Source organism: Humulus lupulus, chromosome 4, assembly GCF_963169125.1.
Source record: "Humulus lupulus chromosome 4, drHumLupu1.1, whole genome shotgun sequence".
Taxonomy (NCBI): domain Eukaryota; kingdom Viridiplantae; phylum Streptophyta; class Magnoliopsida; order Rosales; family Cannabaceae; genus Humulus; species Humulus lupulus.
This window is the reverse complement of record NC_084796.1, coordinates 174980157-175004197: the sequence shown is the minus strand read 5'-3', so window position 1 is coordinate 175004197 and position 24041 is coordinate 174980157. Positions and strand designations below refer to the sequence as shown.

Genomic DNA, 24041 nt, shown 5'->3' with positions numbered 1-24041 from the left:
ATTTTGTCTTAGGATATATATAATAAAACAGATGGATCGTGATCATGCAATGGGGGCTACTGAAGGCTCTTGCAGTAAGAAATATGAACGAGAAATGGCTGAACATCGAGTGGTAGTGAATAGACAAGCTGAACAAATTGAGAAATTGTTAGCAGAATAACAAGAAAGACAAGCACCATCACCACCTACTAAAACTCCAACACCAACACCACCACCTCCACCTCCATAAGCTCCACCTCCACAAGCCCCACCTGCAATGCACCCCATGGAACCACTATATGAACGTTTCCAAAAACAACACCCTCCAGTATTTGAAGGTAGCATTGACCCACTTGACGCACAAGACTGGAAGAGTTCTTTAGAATACATCTTTGAGTTTATGCACCTAAGTGACAGGGAAAAGGTTTCTTGTGCTGCACATACACTGAAAAATGATGCTAAGATTTGGTGGGAAGTGGTTAAGAAGACTAGAGAAGTGAATCAGATGAATTGGATAGAATTTGAACTGGTCTTCAATGAAAAGTTTTATAATGAAGCTGTGTTGACTGCTAAAGTAACTGAGTTCTCTAGATTACAACAAGGGAATCTTTCAGTGGCTGAATACGCTAGGACATTTAACCGATTAGCCAACTTTGCACCATACATGGTTAACACTGAAACTAGTAAAGTGAATCGCTTCCTGGAGGTTCTGCAACAAGAATTGGCTAGAGATGTGGATATGGGACGTACAGGGCCTCTTTCTTATGTTCAGGTTGTGGAGAAAGCTTTAAGAGCTGAACACAGAGAATAAAAGATAACAAAAGCTAAAGCTGCTACTAGCATGCCTCGTAGAGACACTCCATTCAATAAAGAACAAAGCCGCTTTCCCAATGACAACAAAAGAGGGGCCCAGAATTTCCAATTTAGACAATGACAAAAGAGAAATTTAAAGGAGGTCAGCAAAATAGGCAATCTGGATTCCAACAACAGCCACGATGTCAAACTTGTGGAAATAATCATTTCGGGGAGTGTAGGATTCTAAGTAAGAGTTGCTTCAAATGTGGCAAGGGGGATTATTTTATCAAAGATTGTCCATTGATGAAGAACCAACAAAAGAAGGATGAACCTCAAAAGACAAATGCTAGGGTGTTTACGATTACTCAGGCTGATGCTGATACCAACAAATTTGTGGTGTCAGGTGATATTTTTGCATCTGTTATTCTCACTCATGCATTAATAGATTTAGGTGCCACACATTCATTTTCATCCTTGACATATGTAAAAATGTTTGGTAGATCGTGTGAGAAAATGTCAGAAATTTTTAGTACAATGTTACCATCTGGAGAGATTTTGTATTCTACTCATTGGTTGAGGGGGGTTCCTATTTGCATTGATGGTAGGGAATTATATGTTGATATAATAATGTTAGAGATGCACAATTATGAGGTGATATTGGGTATGGATTGGCTTTCAAAGTATAATGCCATTATTGATTGTAGAGAGAAAACAGTGATATTTAAGCCTTCGAAGGAAGATGAGTTTATGTTTATTGGAATGACATCAAAAAGTTGTATTCCTTTAATTTTTGTTATGAAGGCCAGGCGACTGTTGGAAAGTGGATGTATAGGTTATCTCGCCAGTGTCGTTGACACTTATGAGGAGCAAAAGTTAAAACTGGAAGAGGTACCAGTAGTTAGAGATTTCTTAGAAGTGTTTCCAGAAGATTTACCGGGATTGCCTCTAGGCAGAGAAATTGAATTTGTGATCGAGCTACTTCCTGGTACAACCCCTGTGTCCAAGGCACCTTATAGAATGGCACCCGCAGAACTAAAGGAATTAAAGATACAATTGCAAGAACTCCTGGATAAAAAGTTTATCAGGCCTAGTTTTTCACCATGGGGAGCTCCGGTGCTATTTGTGAAGAAAAAGGATGGGACAATGCGAATGTGTATTGATTATAGAGAACTGAACAAGTTGACAGTCATGAATAAGTATCCACTTCCTAGAATTGATGATCTTTTTGATCAATTACAAGGAAGAGGAGTATTTTCAAAGATTGATTTGAGATCTGGGTATCACCAATTAAAGATTAGAGAAGAGGATGTACCAAAAACTGCATTTCGAACTCGGTATGGCAATAATGAGTTCCTTGTGATGCCATTTGGATTAACTAATGCTCCAGCTGCATTCATGGACTTAATGAACAGGGTGTTTAAGAACTACCTTGATAAGTTCATAATAATGTTTATTGATGATATTTGGGTGTATTCTCGATCCAAAGAAAAACATGAGGAACATTTGAGGTTGACATTGGAGAAATTAAAAGAAAAACAACTCTATGCCAAATTTAAGAAATGTGAATTTTGGCTAGAGAAGGTGGCATTTTTGGGCCATATAGTCTCAAAAGATGGTATTTCGGTAGATCCATCAAAGATTGAAGCTGTTAGTAAATGGAATAGACCAACAAATGTTTCAGAAGTAAGGAGTTTTCTGGGATTAGCAGGCTATTGCCGAAGATTTGTTGAAGGATTTTCCAAGATAGCAATGCCATTGACATAACTAATGAGGAAGAATCATAAGTTTGAATGGACTGAAGCTTGTGAGAAAAGTTTTCAAGAGTTGAAGCAAAGATTGGTTTCTTCTCCAATACTTACTACTCCATCTGGATCAGGAGGACTTGTGATTTATAGTGATGCTTCAAAGCAAGGATTAGGGTGTGTGTTGATGCAGAATGGCAAAGTCATAGCTTACGCTTCTAAAAAATTGAAGGACTATGAACAGAAGTATCCAACACATGATCTGGAGTTGGCAGCAATTGTTTTTGCACTAAAGATTTGGAGACATTATCTGTATGGTGAGAAGTGCGAAATATATACCGATCGTAAAAGTCTCAACTATTTCTTTACTCAGAAAGAATTAAATATGAGACAAAGGAGATGGTTGGAGCTAGTGAAAGATTATGATTGTCAAATACTTTATCATCTGGGAAAAGCAAATGTAGTTGCAGATGAACTGAGTAGAAAGTCTCATGGTAATGTGTCATTTTTGAGGAAATTGACAAGACCACTTCAGGAGGACATGTGCAGAGCAGAGATTGAGGTAATCATAGGAAGATTATCAGTAATGACTATTCAATCTACCTTGTTAGAAAGAATCAAACAAGGTCAATGCGAGGTTCTTTACTTGGTGGAAGAAAAAGGTGAATTGGAAAGTGGGAAGGTCAATGATTTTAATGTGTCATGTAATGGGATGCTAAAGTTCAAGGAAAGAATTTGTGTCCCTATTGATGAGGAGTTGAAGAGAGAAATCCTTACAAAAGCTCACAATACTTTGTATTTAGTACATCCAGGGACGACAAAGATGTATAATGACTTGAAAAGACACTATTGGTGGCCCAACATGAGAAAGGATGTGGTCGAGTTTGTAGCCAAGTGTTTAACCTATCAACAAGTGAAAGCTGAACATCAGAAACCTGCTGGTTTAATAGAACTGTTGACGCGGTTCTTCGCCAACAGGTAATTAAGAGAAGAAGAGAAAGGGATTAGTACTGAAAGTAGAACCGTCACAGATATGAAATCTTAGAGAATGAACTAGGTGACTCAAGACACATTTTTTAAGTGGTTCAAAGGTTAAAAATCCTTCTACTCCACTAGTCAATATTATTCATATATTCTGGGTATTTGGTTTACAAAGTATATGGCTCTTCAGAGACTATTTTTCCCAACCCCTATCAACTCCCAGGGTCCCCATATTTATATGAGAAGGCACCTGGAAGTTGGTAGGGAGGTCATCCCGTGACCTTACCATTTGTCATATCAACTCTGTGACAATTATGATTAATTCCTAAACCTGACACATAAGTGTGGTCTAATCAGTATGTAAGGAGATAATGGGTCGCACGGCCCAACCCAGCCGTGGGTGTCTGAATGCGCACGTTCCTACTGCGTGTCCGAGAAGTCAGGGGGATATCGGACACGTGATGTCAGATATATGCACGTTTATCTTGCGTGTATTGACTTTACAAAGGGTCAGAGATCCATGGCCAGCTCGTACCACGAGCTGTTTCCCTGAACCGACCTTCAGCCTTCAGGCCTTCTGATGCCTTCCTCCAGTCTTGGGGGCCCTTGGCGAGCCTTTGAGGATCCCTCGAGCTAAGAAGGTACGATCTGGAAACAGGATCTCCGGCCTGGGGGAGTCCTCCGACTAAACCATGATTAGTCCGAGGCTCGACCTACTAATCAGCCCGTGGGAAAACCAGGGCGTACACCTGCCCCCCAAGCTCCTGCTCGTGGTATATGATGTCATATATAGAAGACCATAGTAGGGGCTTTTAGACTTCCCCACAACCCTTCACATTCCATTCTTTGTGCAGGCGTCTAATACGTGGAACGTCGTGGGTGGTGATGGTACGTTTTGCGAGAACCGCATTTAATGGCCTAGCCTATTGCCCAGCCGTCGTTTCATATTTCGAGTGGAAGGCCTCAGATCCCTCACTAGGGCCATCCAGGAGCCTTCTTCACGTGATCCTTCCCTTATATAAAAAGGGGGTGGGCACCCTACGCACGGGCCATCCCTTCATTCAAAAATTTCCCAAATCTCTCTCCTTCTTCCTTCTCCGACTTTCAGAAGAACGAAACCCTCGACTCTACTGCCACCATTTTCCTTGTTCAAGAAGCTTAGGCGCACGAGTTTCTCCAAAGCTTTGGAAGCTACTGCACCGACGAGGCTCCTACCAACGCAACACTCTCGTTTACCATCCAGCCATATACTGTAAGTTTTCTGACCCTGTTCATTTTGAAAACATGCCACTGTAGCTTAGGTAAAAAAATTTACTGTAGCCGCATGCAAGGGTTTTCTGGGTTGCGTGGGTAGGAGGGTGACAGCCCCTTTTATGCTAGGGCACACTTGTTGTAGGAAATCGCCTTAGAGTATGGGTTTCAAGATGTTTCTTCAGGAACAATTTCTGGTTAGGACCTTTAGGAATTTTGGGTGCAAAACCGGGTAGCTTAGGGGATACGCCTCAAAAGTGGTTTTGCAACGTTCTGCCTGTTGAAACTTCCCCCCCAAGGAAAATTTTTACTCTGAACCCCCTGACACACGAATTCCGAGTAATCTGGGATCTGTTGGGAGCATACGTGCGTGTTCATTGAACCGCGTGGTTCCACTCTCCACGGGCTGGGCTTACCTCAACTTGTGTAAATAATAATTGCTTCGTCCTTCTGCTTGGGTCGCCTTTTCTAAAGTGTTTTCTTTTGTTCGATAGGCGACCAGATGGCTCCAAAAAGGAATCTGCCTCAGAAGAACGTGGGAAGCTCGGTCTCCTAGCAAGAGAAAGGAAAGGCGGTGATGTCAAGCTCGCCGATCCCCCACTTCGGGCCGGCCGTGGAGAAGCAGGTCGAGGTGGCCCCCGACGCATTCTTTGAGGCGGAGAGAATCGTCTCAAAGGTAACCGATCAGGCGAAGATCAACAAACTCTTCCTCACCCACAACATTCCACTGGGGGAAGCCTCCATGATTTCCCGGCCTGCTGCGGAGGGCGAGCGGAGCTGCACGCCGCTCGACGAATCGTTCGCGGCCTGGAGCGGTGAACACTTCAAGGCAGAGGCCTTCCTTCCCCTGGATCAGTACTTCGCTGATTTCCTGAATTATGTGGGGTTGGCCCCATTTCAGCTCCCCCCCAACTCCTACCGCCTGCTGGTGGGGTTGAGGTATTTATTCAAGAAGCAGGAGTGGGAGGTCCCCACTCCTGCGGATATTCTATATTTCTTCTGCCTTAAAGCCAGCCCGGACCAGCGGGGGCGAGGTGACGGGTTCTACTACTTAACCCGTTTCCCTAATACAGCGGCGGTCATCGAGCTTCCAAGCCATCCAAATGACTTCAAGGACCAGTTCTTCATGTCAACTGGGTTCCGGAATTGCGAGCACCATTATTTTAATCGCCCTCGTAAGTGATCCCTGACCTTAGCTCACCTTTTAAGTGTTTTTTTTTTTTTTTATTTTAGCTCCTCCCGTATTCCACCCTGACTCCAGCCAATCTTGCAGCCATCTACGCAAGGACCGAAAAGTCTGCGACCCTCGGGGGTCAGTATGACACATTGGCGGGCCTGCCCCCCAGCGAAAAGGACTACCGCATGCTCGTGACAAATGAGACGATGGTGTTCTGCAAATTGATCTTCCCAAACCAGACTCTAAACCTGAAGAGGCCTCGGGGGCCGACCCCAGCCCGCGACAACAGGCCTATCACCGTGGAGGAGGTCGCGGCAGAGGAAGACGAGGAGGACGAGGTGGCTGAAGTTCCGTTCGTGAGGAATAAAAAGAGGACCTTGGAGATCGCTCAAGGGATGGACGAGGAGAGGATCCAAACCGGAGCAGCCGCGGGTCCTTCCCGCCAAGGTAACCCTTATTTGTTTAAGAATGTAGATAGGGCCACTGCAGACCCCCGGCTGGTTAGGTTCAATCCTAGGCAGATCATCCATCGTCACGAGAGGGACCCGGACCTGAATACACTCCTGCTCCATTGTGTTGACCGGCTCGTGCTGGATCACCAAGAGAGCCGGCCTAGGGGTACCGTAGTAGTAGATAACACCCTAGCTTTTAGGTCGATCCTTTTTTAGGAGTATGGGACCAACTTACGCACATGGCCATCACTTCAGAGGGGTGTCTATGCCCTAGGGTTTAGACAGTATGTAGAAGAATCCAGCCCCAAGTCAGAACCGGACCTAGAACCCGCGCCAGTTCGTGAGATAATTGTCCTAGGCTCTTCCAGCTCGGGGGGTAGGGCTCCCTTAATATTCATATACTTTTTTCTTTTAACCTCTGCATGATTGCTAACTTGTAATAACCATGTTTTTGTTTTAGGCAGAAGAGATGTCTCAGCCCGGGGGTTATCTGCGGGGTGTAGTCTTCGGCAGGAATCCCCCAGCAGGGCCAAGGTTGAAAAGGCTCCGAGAGTCTAAGAGCGCGGCCGGGGCCTCCACCAAATCCCCGGCTAAGGAGAAGGAAAAAACCCCGCCATCCCAGGTCGGGGAGGCAATCCTTCCCGCTGTCGGAGTAGGACACATGCCCCCGCCGCCCCAGCGATCTCCATCAGCCACCCAGGACGTGGTACTGGAGGTCGGGACTCCGGCTGTGGCAGCCCCGGACGTACGCATCCCGGTCGATCCCCAGGATCTGGGAAAGATCCCAGAAGCATTCCGGGGGACGGTGTATGAGTCAGCGAGCTATGCCGTCGACCGCTTCTACAAGCTCAAAGAGAGGGATCTCCGGGCTATCGAAACAACGAGCCCGGTCCGAGTCATAGAGTCTTCAATGGACATGACCCTAACGGTAACCTGCCCCACTCTTTTAAAGCTTTAACACTTACACAATGCCTCGTTTTTCCACTTACCCAACTTATCCTTCCTTTCTTGCAGGGCATTGCTGCCGTACATCGAGGTATCGCCAGGATCAAGGTTCAGCTCGAGGAGATGGAGGCTGAGCGCCAGGCCGCCCTTCAGGAAGCTCTGGCGGCGAAAGATGCACTGGCGGCTTCGAAGGCCGAGCTAGAGAGGATCCGCTCAAAGAACCGAGAACTTGAAACCTCCCTTGCCACTTCGCGAACAGATCTCGAGGCAGCGAAGACCGAGGCCCAGGCCGCCCTGGAGGCCACCTTGGAAGCCGAGCGGGCCATCTCGGAGCAGTCCATGCAGGACCTGTTCTATCACTGCTGGGCCCATAACCCGGATGCTGATTTCTCTTTTATGCCGCCGGACCTCTGGGCTTTTTTGCTGCCGAAGCTCCAAGCCTGCCTAAACAAAGAGGTACCGCCCTCGGAGACTAGGGAAGCCTTTGGCGCGGCGGAGCAGGGCGAGACCGCGACCTCTAAAGGACCAGCTGATGGGGCTTAGGGCACTTCTCCTTATGCATTTTTAATTATTTTTATTTTGTCTTTGTAACCTTTTCATGAGGTGTTTTCACCTCGAGACGATTTACTTGGCAATCTTAACTTATACATATATATATTTTTTATATATAAGCTTAGTTCATGCTAACCGTTATTTACATCCCGAGCTCTTTAAGAAAGAGCCACGACCAATAAACTTAAGTTAACTTCCAAGTTTTATGACCTGGTTAAAACCAGGAACTTATTTTGAAAACCTAGTTCATGTTAACTTTTATCCATATCCCGAGCTCTTTAAGAAGAACCACGATCAATAAATTTAAGTTAACTTCTAAGCTTTATGACCTGGTTAAAACCAGGAACTTATTTTAAAAACTTAGTTCGTGTTAACTTTTATCCATATCCCGAGCTCTTTAAGAAGAACCACGATCAATAAATTTAAGTTAACTTCTAAGTTTTATGACCCGGTTAAAACCAGGAACTTATTTTGAAAACTTAGTTCGTGTTAACTTTTATCCATATCCCGAGCTCTTTAAGAAGAACCACGATCAATAAATTTAAGTTAACTTCTAAGTTTTATGACCTGGTTAAAACCAGGAACTTATTTTGAAAACTTAGTTCGTGTTAACTTTTATCCATATCCCGAGCTCTTTAAGAAGAACCACGATCAATAAATTTAAGTTAACTTCTAAGTTTTATGACCCGGTTAAAACCAGGATAGGACTTAGTTCGCGTTAACCCTTATCCATAGATAAGAGTCAACATCTAAGTCGTTAAGGAGACCTGGTTATATCCAGGTACCATATGCCCCCCCAAGTAACTGGGAAAGGGTCTTTCGTGGTTATTTTAAAATCACACTTGCAAATTAAAAGAAACACTTGATTTTTATTTATACATAGAAAGTGGCCTTCCAGGCCTTACAAGTGGATCATTGATAGTATTTCTTTAAGTGGATGGCATTCCAAGTCCGCGGGATCGCCCCTCCATCAAGTCGAGCTAACTTATAAGTTCCCTCCTTGATGACTTCGATGACCTGGTATGGTCCTTCCCAGTTTGGTCCCAAAACCCCGTCTTTGGGATCTTTTCCGGCCAAGAAAACTCTCCTTAGGACCAAATCGCCAACGCTAAAGGCACGTTTTTTGACCTTAGTGTTGAAGTAGCGAGTGATCTTTTGCTGATAATGGGCGAGCTGGAGTTGTGAATCCTCCAGCCTTTCATCAACTAGGTCTAGGGAATGGCATAGGAGTTCGTGGTTCCGATCTTGGTCGTAGGACTGGACTCTATGCGACAGCACTTTAACCTCCACGGGGAGGACTGCTTCACTCCCAAAGGTTAGGGAGAAGGGAGTGTGACCCGTGGGAGTCCGATGCGAGGTCTGGTATGCCCACAGGACCTGGGGGAGCTGTTCTGGCCAGAACCCCTTTGCCTCATCTAGCCTCTTCTTGAGGCTTGCCTTTAGAGTTTTGTTCACAGCCTCGACCTGGCCGTTCGCCTGGGGATAGGCCACGGACGAGAAGCTTTTCATAATTTCGTGCCTTTCACAAAATTCGGTGAACAGATCCCTGTCAAATTGAGTGCCGTTGTCAGAGACGATCTTCTTAGGTAGGCCAAATCGACAGATGATGCTTTTCACCACAAAGTCGAGTACTTTCTTCGATGTTATTGTCGCCAACGGCTCTGCTTCGGCCCACTTGGTGAAGTAGTCAATGGCTACCACGGCGTAACGGACCCCGCCCTTTCCGGTGGGCAGGGCGCCCACTAGATCTATTCCCCAAACGGCAAATGGCCAAGGAGCCGAGATCATTCTCAGCTCGACTGGAGGATCTCGGGCAACCACAGCGAATCGCTGGCACTTGTCGCACCTTTTCACATACGAGATCGAGTCTTTGGACAGAGTTGGCCAATAATAACCTTGCCTGAGAACCTTTAAGGCCAGGTTTTGCCCCCCAGTGTGGTCTCCGCAGAATCCTTCGTGAACTTCCTGCAGGATGGCCTTCGCTTCACTTGGAAGAACGCACCGGAGGAGAGGTAGGGAGTGCCCACGTCGGTACAACAATCCTTCGACTAGCGTATATCTAGGAGCTTGATAAAGGACTCGACGTGCGTCGTTACATTCTTCGGGTAACCTGCCCTCGACGAGATACTCAAGAATGGGAGTCATCCAGGTCGGCCTAATATCAATCATCTCGATCTCTGCCAGATCTCCTTCTATACTTGGTTTTTCCAAGAATTCTACTGGCACCAACCCCAGGGTTTCTGTCTCTCCTGAGGTGGCGAGTTTGGTGAGAGCATCTGCGTTGGCGTTCTGCTCCCGAGGTATCTGTTCGATCGACCCTCGCCCAAATGCAGACAGCTCGGCTTTTACTTTTGCCAAATAGGCGGCCATCTTGGGTCCCCGCGCCTGATACTCTCCCAGAACCTGGTTCACCACGAGCTGGGAGTCACTGAAGCACTGGACGGAGCTCGCCTTTAGCTCACTAGCTACCCTCAGCCCAGCCAACAAAGCCTCGTACTCTGCGTCGTTGTTAGACGCCTTGAACCCGAATCTTAGCACCGAGTGGAATCTATGTCCCTCGAGGGATATCAGGATGATTTCGGCCCCGGAGCCGTTCTCGTTAGATGAACCATCAACGAAGATCTTCCACGACGAATGTGGGGAGGCGACCTGAGGCAAGCCTTCTGATGGATTCTCCTGGAATCCTGTGCACTCCGCCACGAAGTCGGCCAAGGCCTGACTTTTTATGGCAGTTCGTGGAGTATAGAAAATCTCGAACTGACTGAGTTCGACCGCGCATTTTAACAAACGTCCCGATGCTTCAGGCTTTTGCAAAACCTGCCTTAAAGGCTGATCGGTCATGGCGTGTACAAAGTGGGACTGGAAGTACGGCCTAAGCTTTCGCGAGGCCGTGATTAGGCAGAACGCCAGTTTTTCCATCATTGGGTATCTTGATTCTGCTCTGAGGAGTCTCTTGCTGATGTAGTAGACTGGCTTTTGAACTTGGTCATCTTCTCGTACTAGCACGGCGCTAGCTGCATCCTCAGTGACGGCCATGTAGAGGAAAAGAGGTTCTCCCGCCTTGGGCTTGGATAGCACAGGCGGTTCAGCCAGATGCGCCTTCAGGTCGAGGAATGCGCTTTCGCATTCTACTGTCCACTCAAACTTCTTATTTCCCCGGAGCAGGTTGTAGAAGGGCAAACACTTGTCGGTTGATTTGGAAATGAACCGGTTGAGCGCTGCCACCCTTCCTGTGAGGCCTTGGACATCCTTTCGCGACCTAGGGGAAGGAAGCTCGAGCAGTGACCTGATCTTGTCGGGGTTTTCCTCGATTCCTCGGGTATTGACTATGAAACCCAGGAATTTCCCCGACGCGACACCGAAAGTGCACTTCTGAGGATTGAGCCTCATGCCATACTTTCGCAGTATGTTAAAACACTCTTCTAGGTCGGAAACGTGGTTGTCGGCAGTCTTTGACTTGACCAGCATGTCATCGACGTACACTTCCATGTTTTTTCCGATCTGGTCCTTGAACATTCTGTTTACAAGCCTTTGGTAGGTATCTCCGGCATTCTTCAGGCCAAATGGCATGACCTTATAGCAATAGACATTAGTCGGGGTCATGAAGCTGGTATGTTCCTGGTCTGCCGGATTCATCGCGATCTGATTGTAGCCTGAGTACGCGTCCATGAAGGACATGAGCTCGTGCCCCGCCGTGGCATCCACCAGCTGATCGATCCTTGGCAATGGAAAGCAATCCTTGGGGCAGGCTTTATTCAAGTCGGAGAAGTCAATACAGGTCCGCCACTTCCCATTGGGCTTCGGAACCAGCACGGGATTAGCGACCCAAATTGGAAATTTGGCTTCGCGGATAAAGCCACACTTTTTGAGCCGGGTCACCTCTTCTTCAAGGGCTTCGGCTCGGGTCGTTCCTAAACGCCTCTGCTTTTGGGATTTGGCAGGAACACTCTTATCCAGGTGGAGTGTGTGCATGATGACACTCGGGCTGATCCCTATCATGTCCTCGTGCGACCATGCAAACACGTCCAGGTTTTTCTGCAGAAACGTAGTCAGCTCCGCTTTTCTTTGGTCACAGAGGTTCTTCCCAAGCTTAACCGTCCGTGATGGGTTTTGTTTATCAATGTTCACCTCCTCGAGCTCTTCAATAGCCTGGAGCTCGGATCTGTCCTCGCCTACACGGGGGTCAATGTCCTCACTTAAGGCGAGCTTTTCTTCTTCGAAAATCTGAGGTTTTTCAATCTTAGGAACCGCCTTGGGTCCCTGAGATTCCTCTTCGCCCTGAATGGCCATTGTCAGCTGCCCGGGTTTAGATTTTCCCTTCGTGGAAATGCTGTAGCATTCCCTGGCAGCGAGCTGGTCACCCTTGATAGTACAAACTCCTGTTGAAGTAGGGAACTTCATGGCGAGGTGTCGGATGGAAGTGATAGCCTCGAAAGATATGAGCGTAGGTCGGCCCAAAATGGCATTGTAGGCAGCGGAGCAGTCAATGACCACGAACTCGAGTAGTTTGGATACTATTCGAGATTCTTCTCCTAGGGTGATCACCAGCTCAATCGTCCCTATTGCTGCTGATCCTTCTCCCGAAAAGCCATATAGCATCATCGAGGTTGCCTTTAGCCCGGCGACAGTCAGACCCATCTTTTCTAAGGTGGATCGGAATAGGAGGTTCACCGAGCTCCCATTGTCCACCAACACTCTCCTTACTTTCCGGTTGCCGAGCTGGACTGCTACGACCAAGGGATCGTTATGCGGGAATTGGACATGGCCTGCATCTTCCTCCGTGAAAGTTATCGGTTGTTTCTCTAACCGTTGTTGTTTTGACTGACATTGCTCCGGGATGAACTTCGCTCCGTTGTGAGCCTTTAATTCATTCACATATCTCTTCTGGGCGCCTCTACTCGTGCCAGCCATATGCGGTCCTCCAAAGATGGTGGATATCTCTCCCTCAACCGCGGGGGGAAGGACGTCCTGATCTATCCGAGGCCCGGGCTGGCTGGCTGGGACCTCTGGAACGGGTCGACTTGCTGGGACCCTGTTTCGCGAGTATTGCGCCAATGGGCCTGCTCGGATGAGAGTTTCGATTTCATCTTTGAGATGCCTGCAGTCGTCGGTATTGTGGCCGACGTCGTTATGGAAACGGCAGAATTTTGAAGTATCTCTCTTTCCCTTGTGGTGCTTTAATGGCTCCGGCCTTTTCCAAGGGACCCGAGCAGCGTTGGCCAGGAAAATACTTTCCCTGGACTGGGTGAGCTCGGTATATGTTGTGAACACGGGCTTGAATTTATCCACAGACTTATTCCTCTTTTGACCGTGATGGCTGTTTTCACCATTCCCCTTTCTTTTGCCACCACCGGGCTGGTTGTTCTGCGCAACGTCGGGAATCGCCACTACAATCTCTGTCTCCGTTCCAGCGGGCTTCTCGGGAATCTGGCTGGTCCCCGCGGCGGAAGCTTCAGCTTCTTCTAAGTTTATCCACTCTTGGGCTCTATTAAGGAATTCGCTAACCGAGCTGACTCCCCTCCTTTGAATATCTTTCCACAGGTCTCCACCGACCAGGATTCCGGTCCTCATGGCCATGAGCTTGGAGCTATCGTCAGCGTCTCTGGCTCGAGCAGCGACATTCGCGAATCTGCTCAAGTAGGCTTTCAGCGTCTCACCGGGCTGCTGTCTCACGTTAGCTAGGGAGTCGGCCTGGACTCGGGCGGCCTGGGAGGCGCGGAATGCCCTTTTGAAGTCAGCCGAAAAGGTCTTCCAGGAGCTGATTGACTGCCTTTTACTCTGCTTGAACCACTGCCTGGCAGGTCCAGTCAGTGTGGAAGGAAAGATCAAGCAACGCAGCTTTGGGCCGATGTTATGGGCCATCATTAGGGTGTTGAACATCCCTAAATGGTCCGACGGGTCTCCGTCCCCGTTGAACTTTGACAAGTGAGGCATACGGAAGCCAGACGGGTATGCCGTCGCTGCTATGTTGGGGGTGAAGAGCTCCATTTTGTCACCCGAATCATATTCGTCTTTTTCTTTCTCTGATAGGAGGTTTCTCATCAGTTCCTCCATCTGAGTTAGGCGCTTGAGGGTTTTGTCCTGAGATCCTGGGTTATTCCGGGGCTGTTCAACAGCTCCGGACCCGTTGTACATATTAGGTGGGTTGTTGCCCCCCTATCTTGAGATAGGTTATTTGGGACATTCCCTCCGTTACGTACTTCGGATCGGACTCCCACCGAACGGGCCTGGCTACCATCTCCGGTTCGATCGTCTCTGTGAGAGTTGAGGCGATCTCGGAGGTCGCCTCCCTGTGTAGTCTGGTGACTTTGTGCCGAACTTAGTCGCTGACGCAGGTCTCCCCCCGAGAGATCACTCCGGCGACTACCGGTCCAGTGGCTCCTACTGGATAGGCTTGGAGTGCGTCTTCAGCAGTTACGATCTGATCCTTCCCCTGGCACCCTGCTGCGCCAGGAAGGCCCAGCCGACGGCGGATCTCTCCTACTATTCCCGTAGGCCGGGATGTCTCGGACGGGCTGAGGAGACGGGTATCTGATTGGAGAAGGAGGATGCCTGACTGGGGAGGCGATCCTAGTTCCGTCCGGACGGATCAAATTCGGTGGGGGCCTTTCGGCCCTGCCAGCCTGCTGGTCCCGCGCTGGGCGAGTTGGACAAGGCGCAGGACGGTCTTCGGGGATGGGCTGACGTCTCTGGCCCTCCCCGGATCTTCTTCGGGAATTTCCTCGATCTCTCCTGGGCGCCCTCGAGGAAGGTTGAGAGCTAGGGGTTGATGTCCTAACCGAACGGCTGTATTGCTGTTGTTCGGTTCTAGGTATTTCCCTGAAGTTTGCTTCTTGGTGGTGTGATGAAGGGGTAGAGTTGGCTGCAGGAAGTCTATCCGAACGGCTATGTCTGGACCAATCACCCCGGCGAGACTTAGGAGCCTCACCTTGCCTTTCTCCAACGTTAACGTTGGTTGTGAGAGGGGGTAGTCGGTCCAGAATATCCTGGATTTGCTGACCAGCTGCTGCTAACTGGCTCCTCAGCTGAGCATTCTCCATCTCCACCACCGTATAATAACATGGATTCGGATTAGGTGGCCGGGGCGCTGAACTACCAGTGTCATCTTGGCCCGCCAGCTGCTTTCCTGGCCTCTGCTGGACTTCAGGAATTTTCTCATCAGGGATGGCAACATGGTGGGCCTCCTGCCCATCATGCTGTTCTGTTTCGTTGCCATGTCTGGATCGAGTGGTCACCATAGTTGGATGTTTGTGGTAGTACTAATTGAACTTGCTCTCAATGAAAGCACCAAGCTGTTGACGCGGTTCTTCTCCAACAGGTAATTAAGAGAAGAAGAGAAAGGGATTAGTACTGAAAGTAGAACCGTCACAGATATGAAATCTTAGAGAATGAACTAGGTGACTCAAGACACGTTTTTTAAGTGGTTCAAAGGTTAAAAATCCTTCTACTCCACTAGTCAATATTATTCATATATTCTGGGTATTTGGTTTACAAAGTATATGGCTCTTCAGAAACTATTTTTCCCAACCCCTATCAACTCCCAGGGTCCCCATATTTATAGGAGAAGGCACCTGGAAGTTGGTAGGGAGGTCATCCCGTGACCTTACCATTTGTCATATCAACTCTGTGACAATTATGATTAATTCCTAAACCTGACACATAAGTGTGGTCTAATCAGTATGTAAGGAGATAATGGGCCGCACGACCCAACCCAGCCGTGGGTGTCTGAATGCGCACGTTCCTGCTGCGTGTCCAAGAAGTCAGGGGGATATCGGACACGTGATGTCAGATATATGCACGTTTATCTTGCTTGTATTGACTTTACAAAGGGTCGGAGATCCATGGCCAGCTCGTACCACGAGCTGCTTTCCTGAACCGACCTTCACCCTTCAGGCCTTCTGATGCCTTCCTCCAATCTTGGGGGCCCTTGGCGAGCCTTTGAGGATCCCTCGAGCTAAGAAGGTACGATCTGGAAACAGGATCTCCGGCCTGGGGGAGTCCTCCGACTAAACCATGATTAGTCCGAGGCTCGACCTGCTAATCAGCCTGTGGGAAAACCAGGGCGTACAAGAACCAATACAGATACCAGAGTGGAAATGGGAAGAGATTACTATGGATTTTGTAGTTGGATTGCTAAAGACTTCTAAACAACATGATGTTATTTGGGTTATAGTAGACCAATATATCAAATCAGCACACTTTCTTCCAGTACGCATGACTTATACTATGGATCAATGGGCTGAATTATATGTTCAGGAGATTGTTAGATTACATGGAGTGCCAGTATCTATAATTTCAGATCGAGATGCTTGATTTACTTCATTGTTTTGGGAAAGTTTGCAAAGAGCATTGGGCACAAGATTGAAGCTTACTACGACATATCACCCCCAATCTGATAGACAATCTGAAAGGACCATTCAAACTCTTGAAGATATGCTCCGAGCTTGTGTCTTAGATTTTCAAGGATCATGGGAGAAGTATTTGTGTCTGATAGAGTTTTCTTATAACAATAGCTTTCATGCAACAATTGGTGTAGAACCATATGAAATGTTATATGGCAGAAAATGCAGGTCACCAATTCACTGGGATGAAATGGGAGAAAGAAAGTATCTTGGTCCAGATCTTGTCAGAAGGACAACTGAAACAGTAGAGAAAATAAGAAAAAGAATGTTAACTGCTCAAAGTAGACAAAAGAGTTATGCTGATCGAAAGTGAAGAGATGTGGAGTTCAATATTGAGGACAATGCATTTCTGAAAATTGCCCCTATGAAAGGAGCAATGAGGTTTGGAAAGAAAGGGAAGTTAAGCCCAAGATTTATTGGACCTTTTGAAGTGTTAGAAAAGTTGGGAAAGGTAGCCTATAGACTGGCATTACTGCCGTCATTGTCGAATGTCCACAATGTTTTTCATGTATCATTATTGAGAAAATACGTTCCAGATCCTTCACATGTGCTAAACTACGAGCCAATAGAAGTTGAACAAGACCTAACATATGAAGAAAAACCAGTGAAAATTCTTGACAGAAAAGAGAAAGAGTTGAGAAATAAGAATATTTCACTGGTTAAGGTCTTGTGGAGAAGTTCAAATATTGAAGAAATGACATGGGAACGGGAAGATGAAATGAGATCCAAATACCCAGAGTTATTTGGGTAAGAGAATTTCAAGGACGAAATTTTTATAAGGTGTGGAGGATTGTAGCACCCACATTATTTTGATATAATATAGCCAATAATCACATGATTGCATTGCATTACATATCATACAATTTTTATAATTTGAGCATATGCATATTCTTATAAGTGTTTTCATGTATAAGTATAAAAGTTGTGTATATGATGTCTATGTGTATGTTCAACATTATTAACCTTGTGGCGTTTGAGTTGTCTTTTATGGGCGTTTGATGTGCTTAAGATATAAGAAAGGGTGAAATATACGAACAATGCATGAAATCAAGTGAGAAAAGTGAGATATGGAAGGCAAAAGATGTTAAGCGGTGAAAAATAGTACAATGTCAATTACTAGTATTTCAGTGTAAAATTAAGTATTAGTGGATTTACAACATATAATTGAGGTATGATTAAGGTCTCATTGATGAGGTAAAAATTGTTTTATAACCATTAGATCAAGTCTCTATGGGAGGTATACATAATCAGTAGTGTTGACGCAAAGTCAAAACGAGCATAACATAAGTGTGCTACGCTCAATCGAGTACGCATAACTATTTGGTATGAACTCATATGGACCTAATGTTTGGTATGAGTGTTTCAAACATAAGGATAATGGGCATAGCAGATGATTAAGTCAAAATTATTGAAGTGATAAGGTTTTCATAAGTCAAAAAGTGTAATGATAAGGTGAAAGGTGTCGAATATCATTGAAAATAAAGGATTGTCATCAACCTTATCACTTTCCACGACCAAGACTTTGAAAAACAGAGAGAAAACAAAACCAAAATCCATTTCTTGGCTGACTTGAAGATATTCTAAGGAGATCCAAGTGAAATCAAAGCCAAAGAAGTGGATTAAGCTTAGTTCTGGCCTATTTATGGTAAGTTCTTGTACTTGGAAGTTAAATAATGTTTCTGAATTTTTCTGAGAGCTTATCTATGGTGTTTTATCCTTTTTAAGATACTTCTTGGTGGTTTCCAAGTGGTTTGAGGTTTATAAAAGTTAGAAGAGATTGTTTTCGCTGAAAAGTTGCTCGGTAAGTGAAATTTTGTGTTTTATGAGGTTTTTGTGGTTCTTGGAGTACAAACTGATTTTTGGTTATTTTATTTAGTTTATAAGAGGGTAGATATGTTTATAAATGCTTGAATAGACGTGGAGACTCATTTAATTTGGGTGATGATCTTGGAAATTAGAATTTTATCAAAATCAGTATATGATTACTTTGTGATGAATTATGTTGGTATTAGGGATATGTGGTTATGGCAGGTTAATTGATGATGATTACTGATTGATTTTGATATTTGGGGATAGCTAAAATTAAGGGGAAGCTCTGTTGAAATTTCTCCAAGTGTCTAAGATAAATATAACGCTCGATCTAAGTGGTTTAAGGAAATTTAGGCATGATTTGGATATGATGTTTTATGGATATTTTTAAATGATAGTTCAATGCCTTACTGCCATAATTATGATGTGAAATTCATGCCGTTGTTAGGTAAGCACATCAACACCTAAGACACCACTTGTTACACGGTGAAATATATTTTGGACAAAAGGTATGTAAAGTACTCAACTGCAACACAAGAATTACATGTTATGTGGAAGTATGCATTATATGAATATGTTGTGAGTAAGTGGTATTAACATACATTGACACTTCATCATAAATTTGTATGCATGGCATAATAGTGATATGGTGAATAATTGTATGATATAAGACCATGCATGATATTATGATGATTAATTATGTGATGTCTTGGCAAGTTTTATGCAACATAAAATTAAGTTGTAATAAGAAGTTTAAGTTCAGTGCCACTGTTTTAAAAAGGCAAATGAGAATGTAAGTAAGTGCAAACGGAGGCCTATAATTAGGCTCATAGTGGCAGCCCAATAATTTGGGCTAGGTTTTAGTGAACCAATTATATTGTTTGCCATGTTCCCGTTTTTATTTCTCATCCATATGAGTTATTGTTATATATATTGACACCACAATGTGTGGCCGCCTTAACTCTTCAACCCAACGAGGCAATGATGGAATAAGGTTTTTAATGCGCCCTACTGTGGTGATGGCTACTCGGAGGAGAACCCATGGGATTTTATATTATATGTGTAACAAGCCCTGCAGGCATTGGCCTAATCAAACAGTGTGCACAATATTAAGGGGCCCAAAATTTAAAAAGAAGTTGTGTATGTCCATTGACATTGGGTGAACATGAGCATTGCATGCATTACTTTTCTTACTGAGCTTTAGGCTCACAGTTGTCTTGTGTTGCAGGTAGAGAAATAAATGAGTGAATGACAAAGGAGAACTGAAGTATGGTCCTGACCCTGATTTGTACATATGAACATATCGACCTTTTGTGGGTTATTTCAGTTTATCAGTGTGTATGTTTGTAATAAAGTTTGGAGTTATGTTTTGAAAAAAAATTGGATTATTTAATACTTATGTATAATATGTTTGAGACACACTTTATGTTTAATGTAAATAATGTGAAATAAGTTTTCTAAAAAAAAATCCAGACTTCAACTGAAAGTAATTATGATATAGTTTTAAAACGTAACACCTCAGATATGGTTTTAACTAAAATAAGTGAGGGTGTTAGTCAGATATGGATTATCACAAAAGAGCTATATCGATAAAGTACTCAAAAGATTTGGCATGCAAGATTGTAGACCAGGTGATACCCCTATTGCTAAAGGAGACAAATTCAGTCTTAGTCAGTGCCCTAAAAGTAACCTTGAAATTCAGGAAATGCAAAAGATTCCCTATGCATCAGCTGCTGGGAGTCTGATGTATGCTCAAGTTTGTATGCGTTCGAATATTGCATACATTGTTGGAATGTTAGGCAGATATTTAAGCAACCCTGGTATGGACCATTGGATAGTAGCCAAGAGGGTTATGAGGTATCTTCAGAGAACAAAAGGCCACATACTCACATATAAGAAATCAGATCGTTTGGAGGTCGTAGGGTATTCTAATTCTGATTTCATTGGGTGCCAAGATAGCAGAAAGTCTACATCAGACTATATTTACATGTTAGCTGGAGGAGCTATTTCTTGAAAAAGTGCCAAACAGACGCGTGTAGCTTCTTCCACCAAGGCGGCAGAATTTGTAGCATGCTATGAGGTATCGAATCATAGAATATGGCTGTGAAACTTTGTCACTGGGCTGCGCATTTTGAAGAATGTAGAAAGACCACTCAAGTTATTTTGTGACAATAATTCAGCAGAATTGTATTCCAACAACAACATGAGATCATCCAAGTCAAAGCACATTGACATAAAGTGCCTAGTTGTGAAAGAAAGAGTGCAGAGTGGACAAATATCCATAGAGCTGATTAGTGCCCAAAAATAAACATTTATTGATTTTAATAGTCAAAATAAACTAAGTTTTAATTAATATTTTCATCAAATTAATATGATTAAATTTATAAATGAAAATATTTAATTTTAATTTAGTTTGTTTTATTTTGTAGGATTTAATTGATATTTTTGGCACTTGGAAACAAAGAACAAAATAGTGCAAGAAGGGAAGAAGTAGAACTGAAAATATAGTGGAATTGTGGCATTTTTGAAGTAATATTCCCCAGGCCCATTTGGCCCAAGCCCAGCGAGCTCCCTCTCCTAGCGTGCCATGTGGCGCGCTCCTCGCTTGCCACCTGCCTGTAATCCTCCAGCAAGCCCAGATTCAGCTCCAGCCCTCCACGGCTCCAGCGGCCCATTTCCAGCCAGCCAACCCTCAGCACCCCAGTGGCCCAGCGCCTCCTTCAGCCCCAGTTGGCCCAATTCGAAGGCCCAACACCTTCAGCCTCTCATGCCCAGTTGAAGCTTCCCCAGCTCCAACGTAAGCCCAACGCTGAAGCAACCAAACACCTTCAGCCATACGACCCAACCAGCCTTTCCAGCCCAAACACAGGCCCAACGACCCACGACCCAACTTCTGACCCGGTTTAGCCTTCTCTTCCTCCCAACCAGCGCCCATGTGGCGCCGCCCCATTGGCTGCGGAATGGGTCAAATTTCCAGCTGCAATAGTCATTCCAGCCCAACCTTTTATGCACCTTGGGCCTTGCAAAATTGCCATTTTGAGCTTTAAAGCTCATCTTTTTTTCTGCTTTAGAAAAAAAGCATTTTGACCATACACCAAAATAACTAGGATAATATTTATAATAAGATTTTATTTTTCAAAATCATATTTTATTATTAATATTTCAGATTTATTTTGTAAACCCCATTTTATTGTTTAATTTCTTTTTAGTCCTTTTCTCCCTCTATAAACAGGGACTCTTTCTTCACATTTTCTATGTAATTTTTAGGTAGCAAAACTCTACCAAATTTTAGTCTCATTTCTCATATTTTCTCTCTAGAATTTCATGAGAATGTCTAGCATAATAGGCTAACCTTCTTAGGAAGGTTAGGATGATCCTATATGCAGTATGACTTTGTTTGGTATTTTTGATTCACCATGTGCTTAAAGTTTATATATTTGAGTGATTTATTTTCTTTCATCTCTACTTCTTCATCTTGTTATCTATGTTTATGTTTACTAATAGTATATAGATTTTGTCAAGCACTTTCTATGTATTATCAAATTAGTGAAAATAATATAGATAATATCTTTATCATTTTCACCATCTCATTCATATATATTTACTTTTGCTAAAATCTATATAGAATTAGTCATGCTTTTTCTATGTATTTTATAAATAGTAAAAGTAATATTTATTTTAGGTTATATGTCCAATCTTTTATTGCATTATTGCCAATGGTATAATGTCATTTTTAGATTTCTCATAAGATTTATCTCATCATTCCATAGTAAAGAATAATAATCACTTGAATACATTTTTGTAAAATATATTTGTGCTTCAATGTTTATCATCCAAATGGATAGTTGGGATGTGAACTATCCATTTGTGTAATTTTTGTGAATCAAAGATCCAAATAAATAAGTATGCATATTGGTGACTCTTGATCCTTCCTTCTTGTTACCTATTGTTACATCACATTTTATTATATTTTTATTTCTAATCTTTAAACCTCCAAAACAACACAAAAAATATCACTTGTTCTATTTTCTTCATATTATTTATCTCTAACATTTATTTATTGATTAACTTGTTTCTTTACCTCCTTGTGGAATCGACCGCCCATCTATACTACAACTACCGCTAAGTGGAAGTCACATTTGGGCGTTAAACAAGAACACATTGGGACACACTCCATGATAGCAGATCCGCTCACGAAGGGATTACCACCCAAGGTCTTTCATGAGCAAAATGCTCATATGGGTGTGGTATTGTTTGAGGATATCATGATTTAATGGGAGTTTGTATTTTATTTGCTTTATGTTTATTTCAGACATTTATGTATTTGATTATTTTTTTATCAAAAATGAAGTTTTTCAATTCATTCACTCTGTTTTTGTTATTCTGACCTCACTAAAGTTTAAGGAGGACCAGTTGGAAATAGACATTTTTGGTTCACATTGCATGTAATTTCCATGCTACGCATCCGTGATTGATTTATGTCATTTGACTGTATTTGTATATGTGACCATTGATGGGTTTAGTCATGATTAATATGACAAAGACCGTTTTGATCCTATATGGATATGGTTGATGGACGAGATTGTTAAAGAATACCTTTATATGATAGCAAATTTTGAGCTCATAAGGTTGTACATTTATAAGGAAACATATGTTGCCCAAGTGGGAGATTGTTGGATTAAAATCCTATTTTATGGGCACATATGTATAATGTATAATGCTATTATAAAGTGTGATATAAAATTAAGTGATCAATTATGTTATAAATATCATAGGGTATTAAAGTGTCATGGATTTAATGTGTAGAAACAGGAAAGTGAATTTTCAATTTTATAATGGGCAAAATTGGAAATCACTAATTATAAATTAGGGTTGTGGTCCCCTATATATATGTATCATTCTATTATGTCTGTCATCCCATTAACAGAAAAGAAAAGAGAGACTCTTCTCTCATAGAGATACATATTATATTGGAAGATCTAAACCCTTTGTGCAATCTCCAACAATGACCTCAGGTTAGTGCTTCCGCTCTTGTGTTAATCTTCTTCTTTAATTTAGCAAAATATCTATAAAGTCATGATTTAGGATTTCTCATATATGCATTTATAGTGACATGATTTTGGATTATGTGTTGGAGATTATTTTTTGTTCATGTTATTTGAGTGCATTAAAATTTTAACAATTCCTAGTTAATTTGATTTGGGTGGGTCAGGTGTTTGACTGCATTGTATTTTTTATGATTTATAATTAATTGCAATTGATTGTTTTAGATGGTTATTGTTTTTTTCTACTTTTGGTGTGATTGAAATCCAGTTGATGAAGTTAGAATGGGTCATCTGCATGCGTTTAGCTTATTAATTTTCCTTCATGGAATGGGTTCAAAATCTTGTTCTATTTTCACCATTAGATTTATGCAGGTTGTATCTACTCTATAGGGGTCATAAAGCATGGTTCATACCTGGTTTTCCTCTACCTCTCCTACTTCTTCTTAAAAAAATCAGCCACGAAATTATTAAAAAAGCTAATAAGAAGAAATCATTGAATGGTGATGCTAAAGGTAAAACGGCTATTAAAGGAAGAAACAAAATTAAGAGTTGTTCATCATATTATTCCACCCCCTAAATACATTTTCAATTTAATTATTCATTCATTTTATAGACCATTTGAATACATTCAGGTTTAAATTCAACATATTGCAAGTTGGAACTATTTTTGGAAATTTTAAAATTATTTCTTCTACTATTTAGGTTGCAGCAGGTTGCGTCAGGTTGCTTTTTTTTTTTTTTTTTTGTATTTATTTGTTATTTTTTAAGGTTGCATTAGGTTGCTTTAATTTGTGGAAGCATGTAATTGTATCTTGTTGATTGTGGTTACATTTGGCTAATTTGATTTATTGGAGCTCATAATTCTAGAGTTTTACTTATTCATTATTTTCTTGTTCTTATCTTTAGGTTAT

General features: G+C 43.3%; 1 protein-coding gene across 1 annotated transcript; it reads left to right on the top strand.

Annotated features, from left to right (window-relative positions):
• Nucleotides 1–265: 265 nt before the first annotated feature.
• Nucleotides 266–790, top strand: LOC133832686 (uncharacterized). Its single transcript, XM_062262997.1, has one exon. The coding sequence runs from the start codon at nucleotides 266–268 to the stop codon at nucleotides 788–790; it is 525 nt and encodes a 174-aa protein (XP_062118981.1).
• The last annotated feature ends 23251 nt before the right edge of the window (nucleotides 791–24041 follow it).